Source organism: Sporothrix schenckii, assembly GCF_000961545.1.
Source record: "Sporothrix schenckii 1099-18 chromosome Unknown Cont43, whole genome shotgun sequence".
Lineage (NCBI taxonomy): Eukaryota > Fungi > Ascomycota > Sordariomycetes > Ophiostomatales > Ophiostomataceae > Sporothrix > Sporothrix schenckii.
Window position 1 is genome coordinate 1,606,049 of NW_015971144.1, and position 22,409 is coordinate 1,628,457.

Consider the following 22,409-nt stretch of genomic DNA (forward strand, 5'->3'; position numbering starts at 1 on the left):
TTGGAGGCGGTTTCCCTTGCTAGACATGCATGCGTGTGGCGGCTAGCCGGCAGCCTGCCTTAGAGGCTGGAAAAATGTCGCCTGCAGGTGAACCACCAGCCTGGTCGGTTAGGCTATGGGCGGGTCAGATAAAAGGGTGATGATGTCGTGCCGTGGTAGAGGAATTGATGTCGCCGTGAAAATAGACGTCAGCGTTGACGGCGAAGGCGCCGAAAGGGGAAGTCGCTTATGCTGGTTGTTGGGGATGACGATAACTAAAAAAAGGCAGGAACGGAAGGCGCGATAACAAAGAAAAAAATGCCCGTGTTTGGTTCGCCAAGCGGAATTATCGAATTGTTTTGCGAATAAAATTTACCTGTCGCGGCCTATCATAGCAAGCGGGTATGCCTCCCTAGCGTGTCAGTACGCCGCCGCAAGCCGCTGCTATTAAGCCGACAGCACGCTAACATGCTACGTCATATGCGCTGAAGTACAGCGTGCATCCCCTGGAGACAGATTCGAGGCATCGCCAAAGAAGACGATGTTCGCATCGCAAAAGATATACCCTTGGACCGAGGCCAGGGTTTCTTTCCATTTTCGTTTTGCTCATTGTCCGTCGTACGCAGACGTCACACAAGCACAATCATGCATTTATCGGAAACGCCGCAGTCCTCGCCACGCGTTCTGCAGGATGGAAAGATATGTTCCAGTCATAGACAGGCGGTCATTAATTGATGGTGTGGCTTTTGGGTCCGAGGACTCAATTGACATGGTGCTGTGTAGGACAGCCAAGCCAGTCGTTTTTGTTGTCCCGATATGAGAGAAGAAACAATGCCTGGAAATACAGAAGATGGGCTGGCGCGGGTCGTGAAAGACGATGGATCTGTGAGATTGTTGACATAACATTGCACATGCAAGTGACGTACGACATACAGCATATACAGTCAACTCTCGTAACGTACTATGGCACCGGGGTGAAGATCATCAAGTTGCCGTCAAAGGGGTGGCCATAGACGTCGACGTTGCGTCGGATATCGGATCGAGCCGAGGCCAATGGCCAAAGTCGACAATGTCGCACTGGAAAGAGCTGAGTGAGTGACTGAGGAGAGGAGCTGATCTCGCGGGTGCCGTTGCAGTGCCGTCCAGTTGAGTAAACGGGACGCTGTTCGTTTCCTTCTATATGGCACGTTGTTATTGTCCTGTTCTTCGGGCTGTGACTGTTCAGCCGTGTGGTCGTCTGTTGTTTCCAATAAAGATATAGGATATCCAATCCGTCCTATCGGCTGTGTTTCAGCCGGCAGTCGTCGACGCGCGATCGGGAGACGCATTGAAACGGAGAGAGAGTCACGAAAAGGCTGCAGCCGGGATTCACTCTCTTCCCTTGTCGTCTTTCGTCTTGCCACTGCCTCTTTCCTCTTTTCCTTCTCCTTGTGCCTTCCCCCACGGCCGACGTCCTCACAGCGGGACCCAATTTGGCAAGAGGACGAGCACACCAAAAGCCACCATCGTACCTTCCCTGGACGTGGGCCGGCCTCGCTTGCGAAACAACACGCGCTGGACCCCAGGCGTTGTTTCCTCGACGCTCATTGGTTCCATCTGCCCGAAGCGCATGTGGCCAGGGCGGACGGAGAGAGGGGCGGTACCGGTGGAGACCTTCAGGGCCTCTCCTCTGATGCTGTAGAACTGGTACGAACAAAGCGCATTTGGGGCCATTTCGTGCAGAGATTCCCCGTGGAGGCAGGAGCGACTAGTGGAAAAAATAGCACTTTCTCCATTCGACAAGAACGTTGCATCTGGCGTGGGCGGTGCCTGTCTGTCCCTCGTGCCTTCCTCTGCGTCCTCGTGCGTCCCGTTAAGACCCTCGTCGCTCCTCCCCTCACATGCGAATCGTGCACCTGGGCTCCTTCCTTTGGCTCTCACACACTCATTTTACTTGGTTCTGGGATACTCCTTCTCTTTTAAAACAGCGTTGCCCCCCCTCCTTCCCCCAAACTCACCCTCCTTATCACCAAAGATCGACGTCTTTCATTCTCGTCAACTTCACTTTTCCTTCAGCCTCCTCTCATTCTGGCTGAGGACCGTCCGCTGTGCCATACCGCAACCGACCCACCCCCTGGCAGAGTGCCCTTGCAGCACATTGCAGAACAAAATCAACGAGTCAGCAGGAAGCAACCAGCAACTGTCTGCATGTGACTGATAGTCAAAAAGGCAGCGATCGACCCAAGACAAGACCCGTGCGATCGACGACGCAAACTACCTGACGAAGCGTTTACACCTCGATTTACGTTTACAACAACATTTATCATAAAAACCTTACCAGAAACACCATTTGTCGACTGACAAAACTTCTTGTTCTTGTCCTCTCTTGTCCTCTCTTTCATCCCTCCTCTTCTCTCCCCTCTCCCCACCGCACGCACCATGGCAGAGGTCGTCCGCCCGCTCGACCCGCGGGACATTGTGGCGCCTCTGCTGCCGTCGCTGCCTGTCGCCGCCATCGCCTCCCAACCCGCCTCGGGCGTCCTCCCGCTGCTCTCGCCCATCCTCCGCCAGCGCGTCCAGTTTTTGTCCGCGTCAAGCTCCGAGCCCTGGATCCGCCTGCTGTCCTACGACCCGGCCAAGGCCGCCAAGCTCGCCGAGATTGCCCGCAGCGCCCGTCTCGAGCCGCACCCGGTCTCGGGCGAGATCGAAATCGACTGGGACTCGAGCACGGGCGACCACGTGGAGACACGGTACAAGCGGCTGGACGTGGAGACGCTGCAGGCGCTTGTGCTGCTGCGGGACCTGGACCTCGTGTTCCGGCTCGTGCACTGCGCGGGCGACGAGCAGGGTGCCGGCCCGGCGGGCGGAAGCAGCGGCTGGCGGGTGGGCGAGGTGAGTGTGCCGGACGTGCCCGATGCGTTTGCGTCCTTTGGCGGGCACGCCACGGTGGCCGAGGCCGAGGGTGCCTTTTCCGCAGGCGCGGGCGCAGCGACGGCGTTGGCTGCAGGCACCGCCAACCCAACAAACAACATACCAGCTCTTAGCAACGCGAACTCGACAACCGACGACGACGACGAAGACGACGACTACTGGGCACGATACGACGCCACGCCCGCCCGCACACCGGCCGTCAAGCGCTCGCCCGCGCCCCCTTCGATACGACAGGCCACCCACAACAAGGACAGCAGCAGCTACGCCGGCCATGATCCCAGCAGCCACCACCCCAACGCCGAGGCCGAGGACGCCTACTTTGCCCAGTACGACACCGTCCAGCCGGCCATGGACAGCCACGATCCAGACGAGGTGGTCGACGGCGAAGAGGGACAGTCGGGGCTGACGGGCGGCGTCACGGCCGGCTTGATTCGCAGCCACAACCTCGGCCAGCAGGCGGCCGCCGCGGCGGCCGCGGCGGCCGCGTCGTCCGGCGCTCTGGCACCAGCACCAGAACACGCCGTCGTTGACGACGCGTACGAGGTCGACCACGAGCGCCTCGCCAACCTCGTGCACCCGCGGCCGGCGTCCGCGTCGAGCCACGGTTCGTCGTCGCTGGGCGGTGCCGGTGGATCCGGCGGGTCGGCCGTGATCGTGTCCAAGCTCGAAGCGTCGGCCGGTCGCCAGGAGCAGAGCGAGTTTGGTGTCAAGCAGCACGTCTCGCGCAGCATCAAGAGCCTGTACATGCTGGCGCGCGCCTCGGGCATCGACCGCGACGAGTTTGAGCAGCTGGTCAAGACCGAGCTGGACATGCTGTCGATGCTCGAGGAGTAGGACGTGGCGTACTCGTGGTTGTTTTGTTTTCTGTATTTATGTTGTATATGCTGTCTCCTTCCTCTCTTGCATCTGCGGCGTTTCGCGAGCGTCTACTTCCTTGCCGTTTTCTGTTGGAGTACTGCATCGGAGCATCTGGGTTCGGCATTTTGTGTCTGCGCTTCTGTCCCGCTTTTGTCTTGCTCATATACTTGCCTTTTCGCGTTTTGTATTTTTTGTATCTGTCGTGACGACAAGTTCGATATAACTTCACATAGCCTTCGCTTTTGTATTTCTGCAGCCTTTTCACAAAACTATATTCTGTATTCCGGAATGCTCTGGTCTATGTTGATATATTTTGTCTTGTGACTCGTAGGACTTTGCCAAGGGTGGACGCAATTCCGAGGTCCACTGTAATGCCCTGTTAATGCCCTGTTAATGCCCTGTAATGCCCTATAATCGACTCGCTGTGGAATGCTGTGCTAAATGGCGGTCAAGACCGGCAGAATCGGGCATTTGGCGGCAGCAAACGATTTTTTACCCGCCAGCGGCTACAGCCCAGAAAAAGCTTCAAAGTAGCGGGCGCGTGCGACGATACCACGACACCACTCACGCGACACCGCATCCCGACGACGACCGGCGGCCACTGCACACCCCGTGACAGCGTCAATTGATCGACATCTACTCGCGTCCTGCACCATGTTCCGTCCGAGGTTACGGGCGCCGGCCGCGCTCGGCGGTAACATCACCATCAGCAGCAGCTCTGGAGCATCCATGTTGGCGCGGCGGCCGGCACAGAGCGCGCTGGCGCCAATAGCACAGGCCCGCCGCAGCATACACCACCTGCCCGTGTCGCGCCACGATGCCCGTGTTGGCGTGCCCAACCTGCTGTCCGCCGAGGGCTTCGACCTCGCCTGGACGCAGCACATGACCCTGATGCTCAACCGCCTGAACCAGCTGGCCGCAGGTATGGCCAATGTCCTGTCCTCTGCCCCTCGGTCCTACGAAGCGGACCACGCCGGCACATGCCGTTATCACCGCGATTTTCCATCCTAGTGCCGTCCCGCTAACCCCTACCCCTACCCCTACAGGCACCACATACGAGGACCGCGAGCTCAAGAGCATCATCATCCGGACGGCCGGCAACCAGAGCAGCGCGGCCATCTTCAACTACGCCAGCATGGCCCACAACACCGACTTCTTCTTCAAGCACATCATCCCCGCGTCCGCATCGCCGGCCGAGGCCGCGGCCGCACGCGAGATCCCCGCGACGCTGCGCCTGGCCATCGAGGACAACTTTGGCAGCGTCGAGACGCTGCGCCGCGAGTTTCTGGCCATTGCCCAGGGCATGTTCGGCCCCGGCTTCATCTGGCTCGTCAAGGCCAACGGCCTCAACCAGATGGGCCGCGGCGGCGACAGCCTGCGCCTGCTGAATACGTACCACGCCGGCTCGCCGTACCCGGGCGCGCACTACCGCCGGCAGATGACGGACATGAACACCGTGGGCGCCGAGGTCGCCGAGAACGAAGACGACCCGGCCGAGAACTGGCTCAAGCGGCAGGCGGTCGCCGCGGACCCGAGCCTGTGGAAGCAGCCCGACCGGCGCCCGCCGGGCGGCGTTGAGGCCATTCCGCTGCTCTGTGTGAGCACGTGGGAGCACGTGTGGCTGCGGGACTACGGGCTGGGCGCGGACGGCTACGGCGGCAAGGCGGCGTTTGTCGAGGCCTGGTGGAACGCGATTGACTGGGAGGCCGTGGCGAGCCTGGCCAACCTGAACCGGCCGAAGTTGAAGACATAGGACGGACGGCGCGAAGGACGACGAAGACGACGGGGACGGTGACAGCCAGAAGAGTGGAAAAGAACCAAAAACAGACGAAGCGGAGACACCATCTGGCGTTGTATATGGCCATACTATATTTTGTACGATAGACAAAAAGAGAACAAAACATCCCAGCGTCAGTTGCTTTAGGTGTGCTCAAGCCTAGGCTCAGTAGGTTGCGCTGCGACATAACGTCTCACAATATTCTCATAACGGATGAAGTCATGTGATTGCCTTAGGTTGCAGTCTGGGACGGCACTTTTTATAGGAACTGCTTTGTAAACTACGCATTTGGGTGACAGTCACTTGTGCATCTTTGCGAGCTTGGTTAAAGTATATATTACTCAAAATACCGTCCCATGACAAGGAGCGTGGTGTATATAGAGAGAGTTAAGGTCCGTCGTGAGAAGGAGTACATAATATGAGTGAAGGAAAGAGAACCAGACAAATGAGAAAACGGTCCAGAGCAGTCACAAAAATCCATAGGTATCCCAGTTTCATCCAAAGCTATGGTATGCAAAGTAGTCAAGAAGAGAAGGTGAACAAGAAAGAAAAAAAAAGGAACAAAGGGGAATGAAGAGAGAATGTAATAGGTGGAAGAAAGGTTAAAGAGACAGACCGTTGAGGTAGGCAGGTATATCGCGGTGCAGAAAAAGGGAAAATAAAAAGGCATGAAACCATGAAAACAACACAATAAAAACAAGCTGCAACTATGGTCATCCAATTTCATGCTGGAGCTGTAGCTGTTGCCACCACACTTGGGTCAGACTAGATCATATTGCCATTGACACTGACCTCAAAGCCCTCGCCCTTTTGGCGCATGGCCTTGGCCAGCATCAGCTCGCGCATCCACTCGATGCGGTCGTCGCGGCTCTTGACGGCAAAGTGGTGCGTCTTGCCGGTGCCGTTGACCGCATCGAGGGGCGCAGGCGCGGAGGACGATGTGGACGCGGTAGACGACAGAATGGACGCCGACGACGGCGTCAGACCGCCGTGGCTGCCGGACACCGGCATGGCGCTGTCGCGCTTCTTGAGGCGCACGCCGCCCTTGGCATCCTGGGGGATCAGCTGGAACGCAAAGGCGGCGACATCGTTCTTGGACGAGCCCGACGCCACGTTGTCGGCGCTGCCGCGGCGAATGTTCATGGCCTTGAAGGCGGCGTTGAGTTTGCTGGAGGACGCGGCCATGGTGGAGCAGGCGATGGCGTAGTCGTCAATGTCGACGTACTCGAGGGTGCTGTGGTGCATGCTGGCCTTGTCCTTGTGGATGGCCATGCGCGTGCCCTTGAGGGTGACGTAGCGGTCGTTCCACTCGTGGCGCAGCATCTTGGTCTTGCGCTTCTTGACCTCGCCCTGGTAGCTGATGCCGCCAGAGGCAGAAGCAGCACTGTGCATGCTGCCACCGGCTGACGTGATGGCCGTGGAGGCACCCGAGACAGCCGATGCAGCCGAGCCGAGCGTGCCCGTGCTGGCGGAGGCAAGAGACGACGACGACGAGTTGAGTGTCGACGTGATCAGAGACAGCGGGGCAATCGCCTTCTCAAAGGTAGCCCGGTCGGGCGACCACGGGTACTTGACGCGGGGCGGCGGCTGCAGGTGACGGGCGCCAGCGTTGTTGCCGGCGTTCTGTTCTTGACCCAGACCCTCCGGGCTCACGCTGCGGTAGGTCGGGCGGTGGCCCATGGCCGATGCGGCGCGGGGCATCCCGGCAGGCATGACACGCGGGGCGGCGGACACCTGGTTCTCGGCCAGCGAGGGCAGAACCGGGAACGAAGGACGGCGAGCCGAGGCGCGCGACATGGTGCGGGCCAGCGGCGCCCGGTAGTTCATGTCGGGCGGGACAGACTGCGAGGCATCGCGGGCGACAGGGCCGAGCGGGACGGCCGTGACGGGCACGTCGACCTCGGTGAAGGGCGTTCCGAAGCGGTACGGCGCAGTCGGCGTGCGGCTGTCCGGAGACTCCTCGATGGCGGTGTTTGTGTAGGACGTGGTGGACGTTGGTGCAGCGGACGCTGTCTCTGCCGACAGGGGGTAGGAGGTGATTGGGAGAGCAGCCACAGCGCCGGCGTCGGCCCCGGCCGAGAGGCGCCGCTGCTCTTCCAGGTGTTGCTTATCCTGCTGCTGTTGCTGGAACTGCAAAAAGGCCTGGTTGTCCGGGATGGTGTGCGTCTGGCGCAGCTGGGAGGGGATGGCCAGCTTGGGCAGCGTGCGCAGACCCTCGTGCGGCTGCTGGACGCGGCTGGGGAACAGCTCAAAGGGTGGCGTGGGGGGCACCTCGCTGGACGTGACGTGCTGGTGCTGGAAGTCGAGGAACTGGCGCACGTTGTCCTGGGGATCGCGCGACTGGACGGCGCGCAGGCTTTCCTCCTCGAGCGCAATCGGTGCCTGGACGAGAGTGCCGGGACCCATGACATCGGACGAGGCAACCACAGAAGGGATGGCGTCGGACATGGGGCGGAAGACGTCGTCGTTGGGGACGATGGCGCGGGCCGTCTCAGGGTTGCCGGGGTCGCCGGCGACCATGATGACACCGCCCTTTTCCACGTCGACAAAGGGGTGGTCCTTCTTGAAGGCCTCCATCATGCGCTGGTTGCGGCGCCACTTGCTGCAGTTCTCGCCCTTGGAGCACTGGTGCGGCTTCGGCATCATCTGCTCAATGCCGACGATGGAGACGGACTCCATCGGGGTGATGGAATCGTCGGCGGACATCGGGAGACCGGGCGAGGCGCGGGCCGGCTTCCTGCGGCGAGAGCTGGCGCAGCGGCGCATGGGTTTGTTGTTGCCGTTGCTGCCGCTGTTCAGACCGTCTTTGACGCTCACCTCGCGACGCAGTTCACGGCGCACCTCGCGGTCGGGCTCGTCCTCGATGGGGGTGTCGGGCCGCGGCTCGGCGGTCTTGACGTTCTTCATGGTGTTGATCTGGTTCCAGACGTTGGTGCGGACACCAAACGAGGGGATGCCGAGTTCCTTGAGGTCTTCGAACTTGAGCGTAATCAGGATGCTGCCGGTGATGTCATTCTCGATGAAGCGTTCGCAGACAGGAAGCTCAATGCCAGCATTCAGCATCCACTGCGCGACCATCTCGGGCGACCACGCGGCGAGGGTGGCGGTGTCAAGCTCCTCGTGGGAGAAGCGGAAGGGGCCGCTCTGGGCCTGGGCCTGCTGCTGGCGCGTTGGAGGCAGCGGGGTGATGCCGTGCGGAAGAGGCACGCTGTTGTGGCCCTGCTGCAGCTGCTGTTGCTGCTGCTGCGGCTGTTGCTGCTGCATGTGGAAGGCGACGGCGGCGCTGGAGGGGGCTTTCGGTGTGAGGGGCGATAGGCTGAGGGCGGTCTGGAACTCGGCGGAGAGCATCGACATGCGGAAGAGGTGCGGGCCGCGGGGACCTTCAACAGGCTTGGCCAGGTCGGTGACCAACGGCAGGTCTGTGTGCATGCGACTTGACCGAGGCGTCGGGACCTCGTCGTAGGAAGAGACGGTGGTGAAACTTGGCTGGCCCGACTGTCATCAGTTAGCGGTGCTCAAGATGATGGCTTGCATCTCCATTTTGACGTACCGAATTCATGCTCCCCCGTGGGGAGTTGTTGCCACCGTCGACGCTCTCGTCGTCGCTCTCGTCGTCGCTCAGAATGTAGTCCTCGTCGAAATCGGACTCCATGAATTCTGTGGCGACGGAGACGGGCCGTTCTTGGACGCCCTTGAGACTGAAGAAGGACTCGTGCAGCAGCATGGTGTTCCTTTGCTTCATCTCCTGCGGCGGCCTCCGCGACGGCGCATACAATTGTGCGGACTGCGATGTTAGTATACAGGTGGTGGGAGGCAGGCGGTGATGCTTGTACATGGTGTTGTATCGACTCACCATTTTAAATAGTGGCAGCCGGTGTGTCCAGCCTTGGTCTTTTGTCGTCGTATACCGATGTGAGTGACGTCGCTTTCTTTTTTTATTTTGTGAGCAGCGGTGAGATTGCTTTCTTTACAAATTTGTTGTCGGCGATTATGTTTCGAAACGGTCGAATAGTTCCGGTGATGTATTTTTGAATTTTGGGTTTACCGTTGCCGGCGGGGCACTCTTTCTTTGTATGTCCTTCGGCTCGATCAACGAGGGGAGAGACAGTCGTAGGCAGAGTGGCAGTCTTTTGATATATGGATGCAACACACAAGCGCACTTGGTTGGGCGGTTGTTTGAGAGAGAGACAGACAGAGACAGAGACAGAAACCAAGACAGAGAAAATAATGGAAGCTTCTTTTTCAGGGGTAACAGAAAAACGAACAAAATTGGCAAAACAGAGAAACAGGAGAAAAAATCAGTCAAATCATTCTGATGCCGGAAGATGGGCGGCTACAGATGGTTATGTATGGGAAGCTTGGGATGTTTGCGATGGGTAATCGAGGGCGCAGTGTCAGTGTGCAAGTGCATGGGATGGATATTCTTAGGAACAGCGAACCAGACCAGCGTTGCAGCAGGGTGCAGCAGGGTGCAGCACGAGTGTGCTCAAAAAAGAAACAGGCCTCGAAAGAGTGTGGGCCGAACGGCAGCGGGCTGGAGGATGGTTGACAGTGGACTGTTTTGGAGAGGCTGCACCTGGCAAACGAAGAGGCGGGCGATTGTGACGAAAAAAGGTGCGGTTGGGGGGTCACAGCACATAGCACACAGCACACAGCACAGAGCAATTTCTCCGGACACAGCACTTGTCAGATGCAGGTCAACCATCACCTGTGATGGGATTTTGGAGAGTCCAGGGTGTGCAATATTTGAGAGGAGATTGAAGAGTGTCTCCATATGCTGTGATGAGAGTTGAGTTTCGATCGCACAGATGGCCGTGGAGTACGACATACGGCAGCCGACGAACAGAGATGCTGTTTCTGCTCGGTTTCTTTTTCTGTTCCTGTTGCTGTTCTGTTTCTGCTGATATGCTGCTGCTTGATGCAGCCTCTGCTGTTCATTGTGGATCAACACATCGCGATGCATTAGATGCATCAGCGGCATTCTCGTCTGCACGCCGGGCCTTTCCTGGCTGCTTTTGGCCCCCCTCCCGTTCTGTCGAGTCTCTCGCTCACGTTTCTCGTGCTTCTCCTGCCTCTGCTGCTTCTTTCGTTAGCGGTGATCAAGAAGATAAGAATAGCAACAACAGCAGAGACTACTGCAGCGACGCGCCGGCGGTTAACCAGGGCGGTAAAGAAAAAGTGGGCGCAAAGAGAGGTCCCACAGAAAGCAGGAAAGCAGAAAAAAGGACATAACGACATACAGAAGTATTTCGTACTGGCAGCAGAATGACTGCAAGTGACTGGGGTTGGTGTGGTACTGTGTGATGGACGGGGGGATGTAAGTGACAATGGTGGAGCTCGAGGTTACATTGAGGTGAAGAGAGAAGAGAGGAGAGAGAGAGAGACAAGAGGAGGGGGAGAAAATACAGGGATAAAAAAGATACATGCAAGTTGGGGGGAAAGAGCGACTGAGTGCAAGTCCTGCTGTGCGGGCAAGTGCACTGACGAGGGCATCGCACTTGCACTTTGGGCACTTACACGGCGGGTGGTGGTGGTGGGCAGGAGCGCACGGGCGCCTCGAGACGGCGGTGTGATTGGTGCGAGCTTGTGGACCACGGGAAGGTACGATGTGCACATTTTTGTGACCGTTGGCCAGAGCCATGCCGACAAAAGAGGAAAGCACCAAGGACCAGAAGACAAGACACGCAGACAGAGACAGAGAGAGATAGACAGAGACACACACAAGAAATGGAGGGTTGACCCTCGCGCCGATTGGCCATAATAAGGATGCTGTCTGGCCAGATGCAGACGACCAAAAAAGCACTAGCACGCCATTGGACAGAACGCGAGGAAGCTGCCCATCGCATGGAGAGAAAGCTGTCCAATGAATGTACCTTCCAGCAGTAATTCCGTTGCAAGATACTTTGCATGGTCTTTGCGAGGGCATGAGGTGTTGGGGGGTGTGAAGGAGGGAAGGCACGAGGGACAGGACCAGAAAATCACAGTTGAATTGCTGCAGGTAAGCGCCGACAGCCCTTTATTTTGATTGGCTGCGTGTTTATGGTCTCCTTCCCTCTTTCCCTCGAACAGCAGACCCCACCTTTTTCGCAGCTCCCAGTGCAACTCCCGACCTCCGTGGTCGCTCGCCCTCTGTGCCCAACGGCCTCTTATGCCTCTTATGCAGTGGGCCAGCATCATTGTCGGTTGAGGGACGTACGACATACAGAGTGTCGGAACACAGCGATCTCAGTCCGGTTTTCCTTGAATGCGCCGGCCTTTGGCCTGGCCGCGGCCTTGGGCCGCGACCGTTTCTCGCCTCTTTGCCACGATTGTCCAGGAGGCCTCGAACAGGCATAATCAACAGAGCAAGGGAGCAGAGCACAGAGAGCAGAGAGCAGAGAGCAGAGGCAGCTGAGAGAAAGGCCAACGACAATAAAGTCACGAGGCCATGTCAGCTGGGTTCTTCGTCGCAGTGCAGTGTGCATGTCCGCCCCAGTTTCCTGCTTTCCCTGCGCTGCTTTCGTGCAGAAAAGCAGGACACAGGGGAGAAGAAACGGGAACGGCCGCCGCATCGGCCGCGTTGTGCGCATGAAAATAGCGAGGCATTGGGGGGCGTCCAATGCTTCAAAGGAAATGACTTGCAAACAACATCCGTCCTTTCCCTCGTTTTCCCGTCCACCTCGTCACACAAACAAATGAATTGAATGCAGGAGCGGACACCCAGGCGAGCACAGTCGATGCGCCGTGCTGTGTAAAGGATGCAGGGGCTGTAATGATGTTGTTTTCTCTGCATGTAAACCGCACCGTTTTTGGTGTGCTCGCAATCTACGGAATGGCATGAAACGATTCCTCCGATTGCAAGCCGAGCTGTGAGCAGACCGCCTGAGAGGGACGTCTCAATTCACATATTTTCGTGAGTGCACGACAAGCGAATATACATACATTGTGCTTTATACGGCGTTCTATGTACAACACCATTCTGCAGCCAAACCATACACAATTGCGACTGCATCTGCAGTCGACAGAATGAGGCAAAGTCGACCGTAGAGTATGTGCAGAGAGACCCAGGCAACAGAAGGCTGCAGCCCAGAATGCAGCCCGACGTGCAGACTCGACGACCGTCCTTGTCTATCTGTTACAATCCGTCTTCCCCCTCCGCTTTTCGTCTTCCGCCTGTGCTTTCGTCCTCCGCAATGTACCCGACCTGCAGTCGTCTGGCCCCCAATGCTGACGAAAGAGGGGCTTCTGCTTTCTTTTCGGCAGAAACGTCGTTAGGCTAGTTTAAACCGACGGTGGCGAAATCAGCGGCAATGTCGTTCAGTTTAACAAAGGGTCCAACCGTCGGTGGACGGTGGGAGCTAGTTCAACCTAACGGTCCGTGCCATGGCTTACAAGGAGGGGGACACAGCAAAGGAGTGCTACGAAGGACATGTACAGAGGATGTCGTACTCTGTACGCCGTCCACTTTGCATAGTGTCATTCGGTGAGACAGTGATTGACGAACCAAACGACAGAAGACGGTAACGGCCAGGCGGAGCAGAGACGAAGCGAGCTTAAGTGAGGAGAGCAAGACACGGAAATACGCTACTTCCTTTCACTTGGCCATTTTTTATTTTTATTTTTATTTGCACCCGGCTTCTTGCGGAAAGGAAGAGGGGAGAACATGAGAATAAATCGAGTCTAGGCCGTCTCGGCCGTGTTGGTTGACGGTGCGTCTTTCGTCTTTTCGTCTTTTGTATGTTAGCGTCCGTTAGCTTCAGTTTGGTCGTGTAAGTCGCTGCCCAATGGCAGGCGGTAGCAGGGATTGTGTTCTCGATGCAGCAATTTCGGCGTGACCAGGCGAAACGGAAGAGCGATAAGATGGGCACATGACTTGTCATGTCGGGCTGACACAAAAAAAGGAAACCGAGAGTCAGTCCGCAGCAACTCGATGACGTCCGTCTTGACGTCCAATTGTCTCTCATAGCCTCCCACGGCCTCATTTTGTTTATTTTTCTCATTTCCTCTTCCTCCAATGGCCTCTCTATGCTGTATTTGGTTCGCCCTCGGTTGCTCCGCCGATCGCCAGGGTCAACAGAAACGAGGCCCGGATTTGCCTCTCGCAGGCAGAAGAGGAGCAAGGGCAGGAATCCACGAATAAAATAAAACGACGAAAAAAAGAACTCAACAAAAAGAGGCCTCGAACGACAGGGACTCACCGCCTCGTACTAGGTCACGAGGGTGTGTAGTTAGGCCGGGCCCAGCCAGAGCTCGCAGGGCCGGGGCTATTCGAGGCCATTTGACCATTTTCTGTGCATTTTCTCTCTTCATTCTTATTTTATGTATTACTCCATCTCGGAGCATCGTCCCTCATGACCCGTAGCCGATCTTTCAGGCCTGCGAATGAGAGTCAACAGTGGGCCTTTCTTGATGCTGAATGGTGAATGTCTTACGGGGTACGGAGAACGAGGTAGCACGACGTAATTCCACGGGTCTCTCGCAAGGTCGTGATGCCTACCAAAACACACAGCGTTTTCTCCAGGAGGCGGTCACCTCGTCCCCGGACTTGTAGCGGTTGCACGAGGTGTAGTGGCTTGTCACGCGGCAGCAGCACGAGGCAAGAACGACCCAAGACGCTGTGTGACTACTTTGTATGCATCGGAAGCGGGGCGAGAAAAAGCGTGTCAACACTTGAAGTGCATAGGTGGTTTCCGTTTACGGAATGCCAGTTGTGCACAAAGTGGAGTCGACATCGACAAAGGCCGAGCCGCAGTTTGGGAAGGAAGGAACGCCAGAGAGGACAGAGACAATCAAAAGAAGCAAAGAAGCAACACGTCGACATGAAGAATGCCGTCGCACTGCAGCTTCGTACGGGGCGGTCGTGCTCGTTGTGTCTCAGCTGTGGTTTTTGTCCAGGCCTGCAGTACACCGTCCGGTGGGAAGGCTGGGATAATAACACGACGATATGTCCCAAAGTCGGAAAGTCTCGAAAGTCCTTAAAAAAAGTCCTTTAACGTACGACATACAACATACAAACAATGCACAGTCCCAATGCACCGTCCCGGGCGGCGGTCCAAGGTGAGGCCGCAGCAGCTGGTCGCAGCCGAGTGCAGTGGAGCGGTTCAGTGGTACCGTGCAGGATGCAGCACGCACGGCTGCACGGATGTTGTGGTCCAGTCCATCGAGACGTAGACATAGACACTCACATGCGTGCATGTGGCGTAAATGTGTGACAGGACACGGCAGACGTGGAAACACAAAAGTGTCTTGGATGCATCTCTGTAGAACGTTGGGCAGATTCAAGGCGTTGGCTCTCCCGGGCAGGTGCGGCTTTCTTGAGGCGCCTGCAGGTGGAACAGTCGTACTTTTCCAGAAGTGTCTCGGGATAGGGAGACACAGAATAACACAGACAACGAACACAGACAACGAGATTCGACTGGCCATCCACATGGCTTGGGAAATGTTTCCTCGCACAGACTTGCAGGTACCGTCAAGGAATGGCTTGCCAGTGAAAATGAAGAAATGAAACGTGAACAACGTACGGTACTCTGTACTGGAAGGTTATTTTTTTTAAAAAAAATAATAAGAGACGATGTTTTATTTAGTTGCTTACTTTACATTATATATAAAGTATATTTCACTATTTTGTTGTGATTGTTTTACTCTACTACGTTTTTAAATATGACTAAATTGTTTATCTTTAAGACATTGAATATAATAATTTTGAAATATTCCCGTGTGGATAACTTGAGCATCACATCGACTGCATGTCATGCCTTCCACCAGAAGCCGCCTCATTCCGACACCGGCAGTCTCTGTAAATAATGACAGAACCTAAATATGAGTGCTCTTAGTGACCACAGTGATGTTGATTGTTTGCTTGTATCACATATCATATCTCTGTCTTCGCTTGCAAACTTTGAGTATTTACCATTCGGTGACTATATTCATGCCTTTTGACACAATCAAACACGGATAACCTCACATCCAATCGCCTCCGGACCAAAAGGCACGCTGTACGTCGCAACCCTTCAGTCTCACATGATGAAAATGCAATGCGGCCTTTTCGTCCCTCTGCATTTGTTTGCCTTTCCGTTTGCTTCTCTCCCCCTTTCCCGTCACATCTCGCGATCCTGCACGACAAAGTTTGCTGCGGCCGTGAAGCAGGTGTCGATTCTGGCCTCGGGTTGGTCTGCTGGGCCAAATGTGTGATGAGACGGAGATAGGGTCCTGTGGGTTGCGGGTTGTGGGTTGCGGATTGTCGGGGTGCATTGTCCAGTGACAGCCGGCATTGTGACAGGACACTGGACATACGGCACAGGCGTCAAGTCTCTGTGCATGTTGAATTCTACGCTGTCAATGGGCAGGCCCTAGGGAGTATTCGTACTCGGTATTTGAAGTCACTCCTCTTCATTTGTGGTCGCATGAATGCTCGTTGTTTCTTGTGAGCTTCAGCTTGAAATGTAGGTGAAAAGAACGAAATAAAAAAGAAGGAAACAAAACACTGCCTTCCCGTCCCGCGACTCCTTTCAGCTCTCGTTTGCGAATGGATTGTGATGGTCGCGTTATTTTCTATGTTCTATTTCCCGCTCAAAAACGGAAATGGCTGGCTCAGCACGCCTCGAGGCTGGACTTGCCTATATCCAGCCATATTTACGAAATACTTTTTCATCCACTTTGCCTCTCGCTTCATGCCGTCGTATTATTGACCCCCGCCTGCCAATATTTCCATGCCCGTTTGCATTTGTGCAATTGTGCATCTGTGCGCAAAGACCTTGTGAGAAGGTGGTCGATGTGGATGTTGCGGATGTGATGGAGAAAGGTTTCTTTTTGCCATCGTAAAGACATGGGTTGTTCAGCTGTGATGAGACGGGGCAGACGGGGAAAACGAGAAAAAAAGATTGCGAAAGATTAGATTTCGAAAGAGACAAGCCCCCAAACCCCCAAAGGCAGATTAGATGCCCCCAAGAAACTAATGTCGCTTTGTTGCTTCCCCGGCCACCACCCTGCCACTCGCTGCCACTCTCTCCTACTGGCACGTCCTGTCCGCGGTGGTTCCCTCGCTGCAATGATCTACGACGCCCCCTACCCTTGCTCCCTCCCGTCTTGCATGAACAGGCCAGGCCTGGCTATTGTCGTCACTCGTATGCGCAGCGTGTCATTTCATCTTCAATTTTTGGCCCCCAACTATTGTGGGTAGAGGGCACTAGCGGTCAACCGTCTAAACTGTAAATCGTACATAGTACATGCATTGTACGAAATATCGTGGTGGCCATTGGACGCACGGGCATCCATTTAAGCCTGTCTTACTTCAGCCTCTTACGCACACTGGAAAATTAACGGTTTTCGACGTAGTCCTCGTCTACCGACTGAATATTCAGTTGGGGCAGAGACGAGTAACAAAACAAGTTGGGGGGGACACATGCTCTCTTACACTGACGTACATTTATTCATTGATTCTTGAGGAGACTCGCCGCCAGTCAACCGTGGTTCCCAGTGAGGGGGATGTGCAGGCGATCCATAGTTCACATCGGACAGTTGCATTATCGAAAAGGAAACGTCCGACGTCAACGTAGCAGTTTGCCATGGTCCAAACTGTCACCAAACCGTAACTACAACTACAAACCCTTGTTCATCGCCGACCAGAGACATCCTTCGTTGACCGGCAGTATTGTCTACTTCGTATTGTCCACCGCCCGTCGTGTATTGTTTCTGTCTCGCTTCTCAGCTCGCCGGGCTTCAAAGTTGTCACGTCAGCGGAGTCCGCAGCTTTCGTGTGGCTCTCCGTCAGGCCTCGCGTCCTTTTTCTCTTCTTCTCTTTTCATTTCCCTTGAGGAGCGTAACGTAGCGCATTTCCTTTCTGAGCATCATCCCGTTTACCATTTGGAGATGCGATCAGCACGTAGAGACGCGTGATTTTCTTTTGTCGTCCTCGCTCATCACCTCGCTTCTCTTGCCCTCTTTCGATCATGGCCTTGTGGTCTCTGCTCTGCCGGCCACTTTCGTCCGTCACCCCTATGTTCGCCTCATTTTGTTGTGCGCGACCACGTTTCTCCTGTCCCCCCGTCTCTTCTACCTTTTTATTGTCTTCCCCTCCCCTCTCCCCTCTTCTTCTTGATCTGCTTGATGTGCACCCCTCGTTCGGTGAGCTGCATGACACTAAAATAAACGGTCAACATCTAGAAAGAAACCGTTCGTTTAGGATGCATTGGCGTGAAAATGGTTCATAGTCGATACTACTGCGTACGACTCACGGATCGTTGCTCCGAACGGAGACATGTCCATGCTCCGTTCTGACTACATATGCATGAAAATCGTCACCGTTGTATCGTGCGAGAACAGACAAAGGATCGTATGGACAAAGTGTGTGGGATGGTCTGAGTTCTTTTTTTTTTTTTTTTTTTTACCTTTTAATTTTTCTGGCAGGCTGGACCTGGTCAACTCCGCAGAGTCCACATTCTCCACCGCCCGTTGCCCTTTTTCCGTTAAACAAAACCTTCCAAACTCCATGTGCAGGGCAAGGCCTGTCTGACAGATTGCCAGTGCGTTGTAGCGGGTAGCTGTCCCCCAACCCGTCTCTATGTGGACATTCGCCGCTCGCGGTCCTGCGTCGTCTTGCAGTGAGAGCAGCCCACGGCATTCTACATATCAAGCAGCGATTTAAGCTTCATTCTTTTGCCACTCTCGGCCACTAAACGTTAACGTGCATCCAACGTCAACGAGGCCAAGACTTTTGTTTCGTTCTAGGAGAGACAAGGAACATAATCACAAAATAAATGTGCCAAAACAAAAGCAGGAAACAATGCCTCATTCGTCTCCAAAAGGCGCGCAATGCTGCTCAGTTTGGTCTAGTTTTGGCGTATTTTGACAGGCTCTCGTTGGATGAGACTATCTTCAACTTGACCATTTGACCTTTTTGACCATGTGAACATACTATTTGACATTTGGCCATGGCCGGTGTACTCCGTACATGCACTTGCCTTTCTTTTACTTTACGTTTCTTTCTTCACGTTGCACGTTTTTGTCATCCCCTGCCACGCAAAGCCCTGAGCTTGTAAAATTGGCAAACTCAATCACCATGACTAGCTTCAAGACAAAAAGACCCTGGACCTGAAAATGCACAATCTTTTCTTTCGAACATGTCCAAGTCACACTGCGCTAGCTTGCGTGAAAACAAGTCGACGTACATCGTAGCCTGAAAAAGCACAATCCCGTTTATGGTTTTTGATCACATCGGATCAGCGGGCTGTGTATGGGACGATGAAAGTGCCCCCGGTCCAGAAACCAGCCTCCTTTTCTTTCTCTTCATGGCAGTGGCGGAAAGAGGAGATGCCGACGCAAGATGAAGACGCCCGAAATCTGCTTCCATCTCTGCGACGATCCTCCTCACAGTTCACCTCTCCATTCGGTCCACTACGGAGCACACTGTATCCTCTCATTGTCCATGGCTGGCGGAGAATTTTGCCGTAGCACCAAAACAGTAAGAGACCGTCTTCAGTGAGAGGGCGACAATGGCAGGCTAGGACCAAGAGAGAACAGAGCCCCCGGAGCATCAGTCCGATCCTGGTGACCAGGGGCAGGGATTGTGTGATGAGACAGAACGACTGCACTAAACGACACCCACTGAGCTAGCCTTGCTTGTTCAGCACAACCCATCTGGACAAGGCATTTGCCCGCAGGAAATTGCAAGGCCGACTCCTCTTTTCTCTCCGTCCACTTTGCGCCTCTCTCTCTGTTTGTCTGACAACGGCACGCACGGCATATTGGTCGATCCGTGCAGGGTTGGTGCATAAGAAAAGAGGACCCTGACTCAAGAGAACAAAGAACAAGAAGAGGAAAAAGCATCGAAGACGACGAAAAACAGCAAATCATCAGCGAGAGCTCCAGACATCGTGCAGGACGATGGACAAGGTGATTACGACCTAGTTTAGCTTTTCACGACGATGCCGGCGGTTCTTGGCTTCGCCTCGGCTGTATCTTGAACTTTAGTTTGACATACAACGAAACGAGAAAGACCGCGATGGGCTGTACGTTGCACGGCGCCGGATGGAATGAATGGCTTTGTAAGGACCCTTGCCTGCGATCGTCCCCATGTGATGCGTGAATTGCGGACATTGTCTCGACAGGGAAAGACGCCGTACGAAGGCGAGCAGGATGGAGTAGCTCGTAAAACGAACGGACGCAACGACGGTCGATGATCGCCAGAACCGTCGTCCCATAGTTTTCGTTTACCCGTTTCAATGTCCAGCGTCAGGGCTCTTTACTTTTCCTGTTGCTGTTGTCGGCTCGGTCCCGAGCGGGTCTGTTGGCTGTTGGTTTCGTAGTCTGTTTATCCTTCCTTCGATCGTCCTTTTCTGGTGGACAATCTTAGGACGGGACGAGCCCATCAAAAGACGGGAAGGGGGCGAAAAAAGGAAAGGGGAAGAACGACAAGCAACAGACAAAGAACGGTGACAGGTCGCAAGGTGATGATCGTGTCGCCGTAGTGAGGAGTAGTTTTCCCTAGTGAGACGACTAAACTAGCGGCTGTCCACTTTATTGCAACGGGCAGCGTGTTGGTGGAAGGGAGAGTAAGACTAAAACAGTGGACAAAAAGACAGAGAGTGTTGAACAAAAGAAAGACCAGGACAGAGGCCAAGAGGCAAAACGACTGGAGATAAAAGGCTGTGCCGCACAACTGCAGCCGGGTTTTGTGCCTTTATATAAATACGAAGAGCGGGAGAACGCGAAAGGAGATAAAAAGAAATAAAGCGGGACATGAAGGAAATATAAAATAGATGGAGGATCAAGAAGAAAGAGAGGATAAAGAAGAACAGGGTGTTGTATGTTGTACTCTGTGATAATAACGAACAGGAGAAGGAGAAAAAACAATGGCGTCCTTGTCCTAGGGAGAACGGGACCTGGCAATAAAGTGGAAGAGAACGAGAAACACCAACTAAATCGATCTCAAAGGATGCCGTCAGACCTCTTGGCTGTTGGCTGTTGGCTGTTGGCGGCTGAAGGCAACGGGACTGATCTGGAACTGTATCTGAAATGGGGGCTGGGCCTGGGGGCTGTTTTATGGACACCGGCGGCAGCTGAAGGCATGTTCGTTAGGGGATATCCAAGACTTTCAGTGGACTCCGTTTCCGTTGGGGGCTGGTCCTGCCCAGAAATGAACGAGTCTGCAGCGCTGGAAGCATGGCAGCAGCGTGGCAGGCACTGCAGAATATGCCGAGCATTGGCGGACTGGGCACCATCCATGGCCAGCACGCCGTCGAGGACGTTTAAATTGTGTGCAGATCGGAGAGGCAGAAAAACTCCCGTTGTGGCCAATGCTTTTTTAGCGTGGGGAGGGCATGGGCTGGAAGGGCAGAGAGTGGAGAGTGGACTGGGCTGGCCAGGAAGAGAGGCAGGCCTTGCCTAACAAGGGAAACGGCCTGTCGCATTGCTGGGCGACGGGCGCTGAGCCTGTCGAGAGTGGCACTGAGGCCGGAAGACGTGGAGATTTCAGATGCAATGGAGAGCTGGCGATGTAAGACAATCGTGCCAAGTAATTACACATAGAAGGAGTGTCCGTCATGGCAATGCATGAAAAGGGCAAGAACGACACAGGCAGAAGGAGCGTCCGCAATGACATCGGATCAAAGGCAAGAACGACACACAGGCAGAGGGAATGCTGACCAACATTGGAAGGAGCGCAAAGACACAAGAGGAGCACAATACTGGCCTAATTTGCGACAGGGCCTCATAAAAATAGATATGCAATATTGGATGATCATTCACAAAACGAGCCAGCATTGACAAAGGTGGTCCAGACGCGTGATGAGACTCGACTGGGCGAGACGCAGAGCAAAGACGTCGGCGCGAAGGGCGGCGGTTTCGACGGCCAAAATTAGCCCAAAATGCCCTCTGCTCTTTCCCTGTGTTGCTGTTTCTATATCGGGCCAATTCTTGAGGGCGGCTAACAAGTCCTGTGAGGAAAGAGCGAGGGGCAGACTCGAAGCAAAGGATGAGAAAGACGATGTGGGCAGCTCTTCTCCCTCTCCCTCTCTCGACGATGTACACACATGTATCTAATCCCGTCGTCACACTCGGACCCCTGTCCGTCACTGCATCGGCCAGCCAGTGAACCAATGTCCATTGCCGCTGGACCTTGTGATCCGCGTCCAGGACGTCCAGAAGAAGGCAAGTGGAGACGTTGGGGGTGACGAGGCGGGGCGCTACTGCCGTTTGTGGACTGGCGTCGACAGGGGTCCAGCGTCCGCGCTAGCTGACGGTTGGTCCCGGTACGCCAGTCTTTTTTGTCTGTTTTGCAGACAAGCAAGAAACCCATGCTCCAAAAAGACGCAATGCGACGTACAAAGTGGTGAACTTGGAGAACGCAACACACTGCACGCACTGATGCACGGCCATTGTCTTTTCGTCACATTTTGGCCCCACACACAACCAGCCAATCACCGCCCAGAAGCGGCTGGTCAAGAAAGCACCCCTGTTCAGCTGTACACCCACTTTGCTGTTTGTCACTTGTTCTTGTCCAAGTCACTCTCCCCCATTTCTCTGTTTTCTGTCCTGACGATTTTGTGCTCTCTGTTGCATTTCGGTCATTTCTGTTCTGCTGCTGTTGTTCCCTGGTCTACCGTTGAAAAGGCAGTGCCCTGCCGTCATTATACGTACTTTGATAGACATGACGTTTTGGTAAATTTTATCCATGGAAAGGAAAAAGACGCTGTCGGAAGCATATCAAGAGTACAAAATACAGTACTGTGTATTACGGAGTACTTAGTACGTACCCCCACAGCACGGACGCGAGACGGTACTTGCCCTTGCGCATCCTGGCCATTAAGCTCTCCAAGCTACGCCGGCAAGAACGGTTAAAGCTGTCTTCAAGAATGTGAAAAGTGACTACGGAGGACAAGGATTGATGTATCGGCGTTTGGTCATTCAG

General features: G+C 54.8%; 7 protein-coding genes across 7 annotated transcripts; 3 read left to right on the top strand and 4 right to left on the bottom strand.

The window, feature by feature from the left end:
• Window positions 1–940: 940 nt before the first annotated feature.
• On the bottom strand, window positions 941–1,692 carry SPSK_02732 (uncharacterized protein; the record flags this gene model as incomplete). The annotated part of the gene is made up of 2 exons (XM_016729599.1): window positions 941–1,155; window positions 1,491–1,692. 2 exons carry the CDS (start codon window positions 1,690–1,692, stop codon window positions 941–943), a joined length of 417 nt encoding a protein of 138 aa, XP_016589256.1.
• A 705-nt stretch (window positions 1,693–2,397) lies between these two features.
• SPSK_02535 (uncharacterized protein) lies at window positions 2,398–3,723 on the top strand (the record flags this gene model as incomplete). The annotated part of the gene is made up of 1 exon (XM_016729404.1): window positions 2,398–3,723. The coding sequence occupies one exon, from the start codon at window positions 2,398–2,400 to the stop codon at window positions 3,721–3,723; it is 1,326 nt and encodes a 441-aa protein (XP_016589257.1).
• Window positions 3,724–4,401: 678 nt separating this feature from the next.
• Window positions 4,402–5,500, top strand: SPSK_02606 (superoxide dismutase, Fe-Mn family; the record flags this gene model as incomplete). Its single annotated transcript, XM_016729474.1, has 2 exons — window positions 4,402–4,669; window positions 4,794–5,500. 2 exons carry the CDS (start codon window positions 4,402–4,404, stop codon window positions 5,498–5,500), a joined length of 975 nt encoding a protein of 324 aa, XP_016589258.1.
• A 789-nt stretch (window positions 5,501–6,289) lies between these two features.
• SPSK_02200 (sam and ph domain containing protein) lies at window positions 6,290–9,380 on the bottom strand (the record flags this gene model as incomplete). The annotated part of the gene is made up of 2 exons (XM_016729074.1): window positions 6,290–9,019; window positions 9,075–9,380. The coding sequence occupies 2 exons, from the start codon at window positions 9,378–9,380 to the stop codon at window positions 6,290–6,292; spliced, it is 3,036 nt and encodes a 1,011-aa protein (XP_016589259.1).
• A 6,220-nt stretch (window positions 9,381–15,600) lies between these two features.
• Window positions 15,601–15,822, bottom strand: SPSK_02890 (uncharacterized protein; the record flags this gene model as incomplete). Its single annotated transcript, XM_016729751.1, has 1 exon — window positions 15,601–15,822. The coding sequence occupies one exon, from the start codon at window positions 15,820–15,822 to the stop codon at window positions 15,601–15,603; it is 222 nt and encodes a 73-aa protein (XP_016589260.1).
• Window positions 15,823–17,303: 1,481 nt separating this feature from the next.
• On the bottom strand, window positions 17,304–17,761 carry SPSK_02812 (uncharacterized protein; the record flags this gene model as incomplete). Its single annotated transcript, XM_016729676.1, has 2 exons — window positions 17,304–17,631; window positions 17,730–17,761. The coding sequence occupies 2 exons, from the start codon at window positions 17,759–17,761 to the stop codon at window positions 17,304–17,306; spliced, it is 360 nt and encodes a 119-aa protein (XP_016589261.1).
• A 2,674-nt stretch (window positions 17,762–20,435) lies between these two features.
• SPSK_10485 (uncharacterized protein) lies at window positions 20,436–20,752 on the top strand (the record flags this gene model as incomplete). Its single annotated transcript, XM_016736879.1, has 2 exons — window positions 20,436–20,569; window positions 20,653–20,752. 2 exons carry the CDS (start codon window positions 20,436–20,438, stop codon window positions 20,750–20,752), a joined length of 234 nt encoding a protein of 77 aa, XP_016589262.1.
• Between the last annotated feature and the right edge of the window lie 1,657 nt (window positions 20,753–22,409).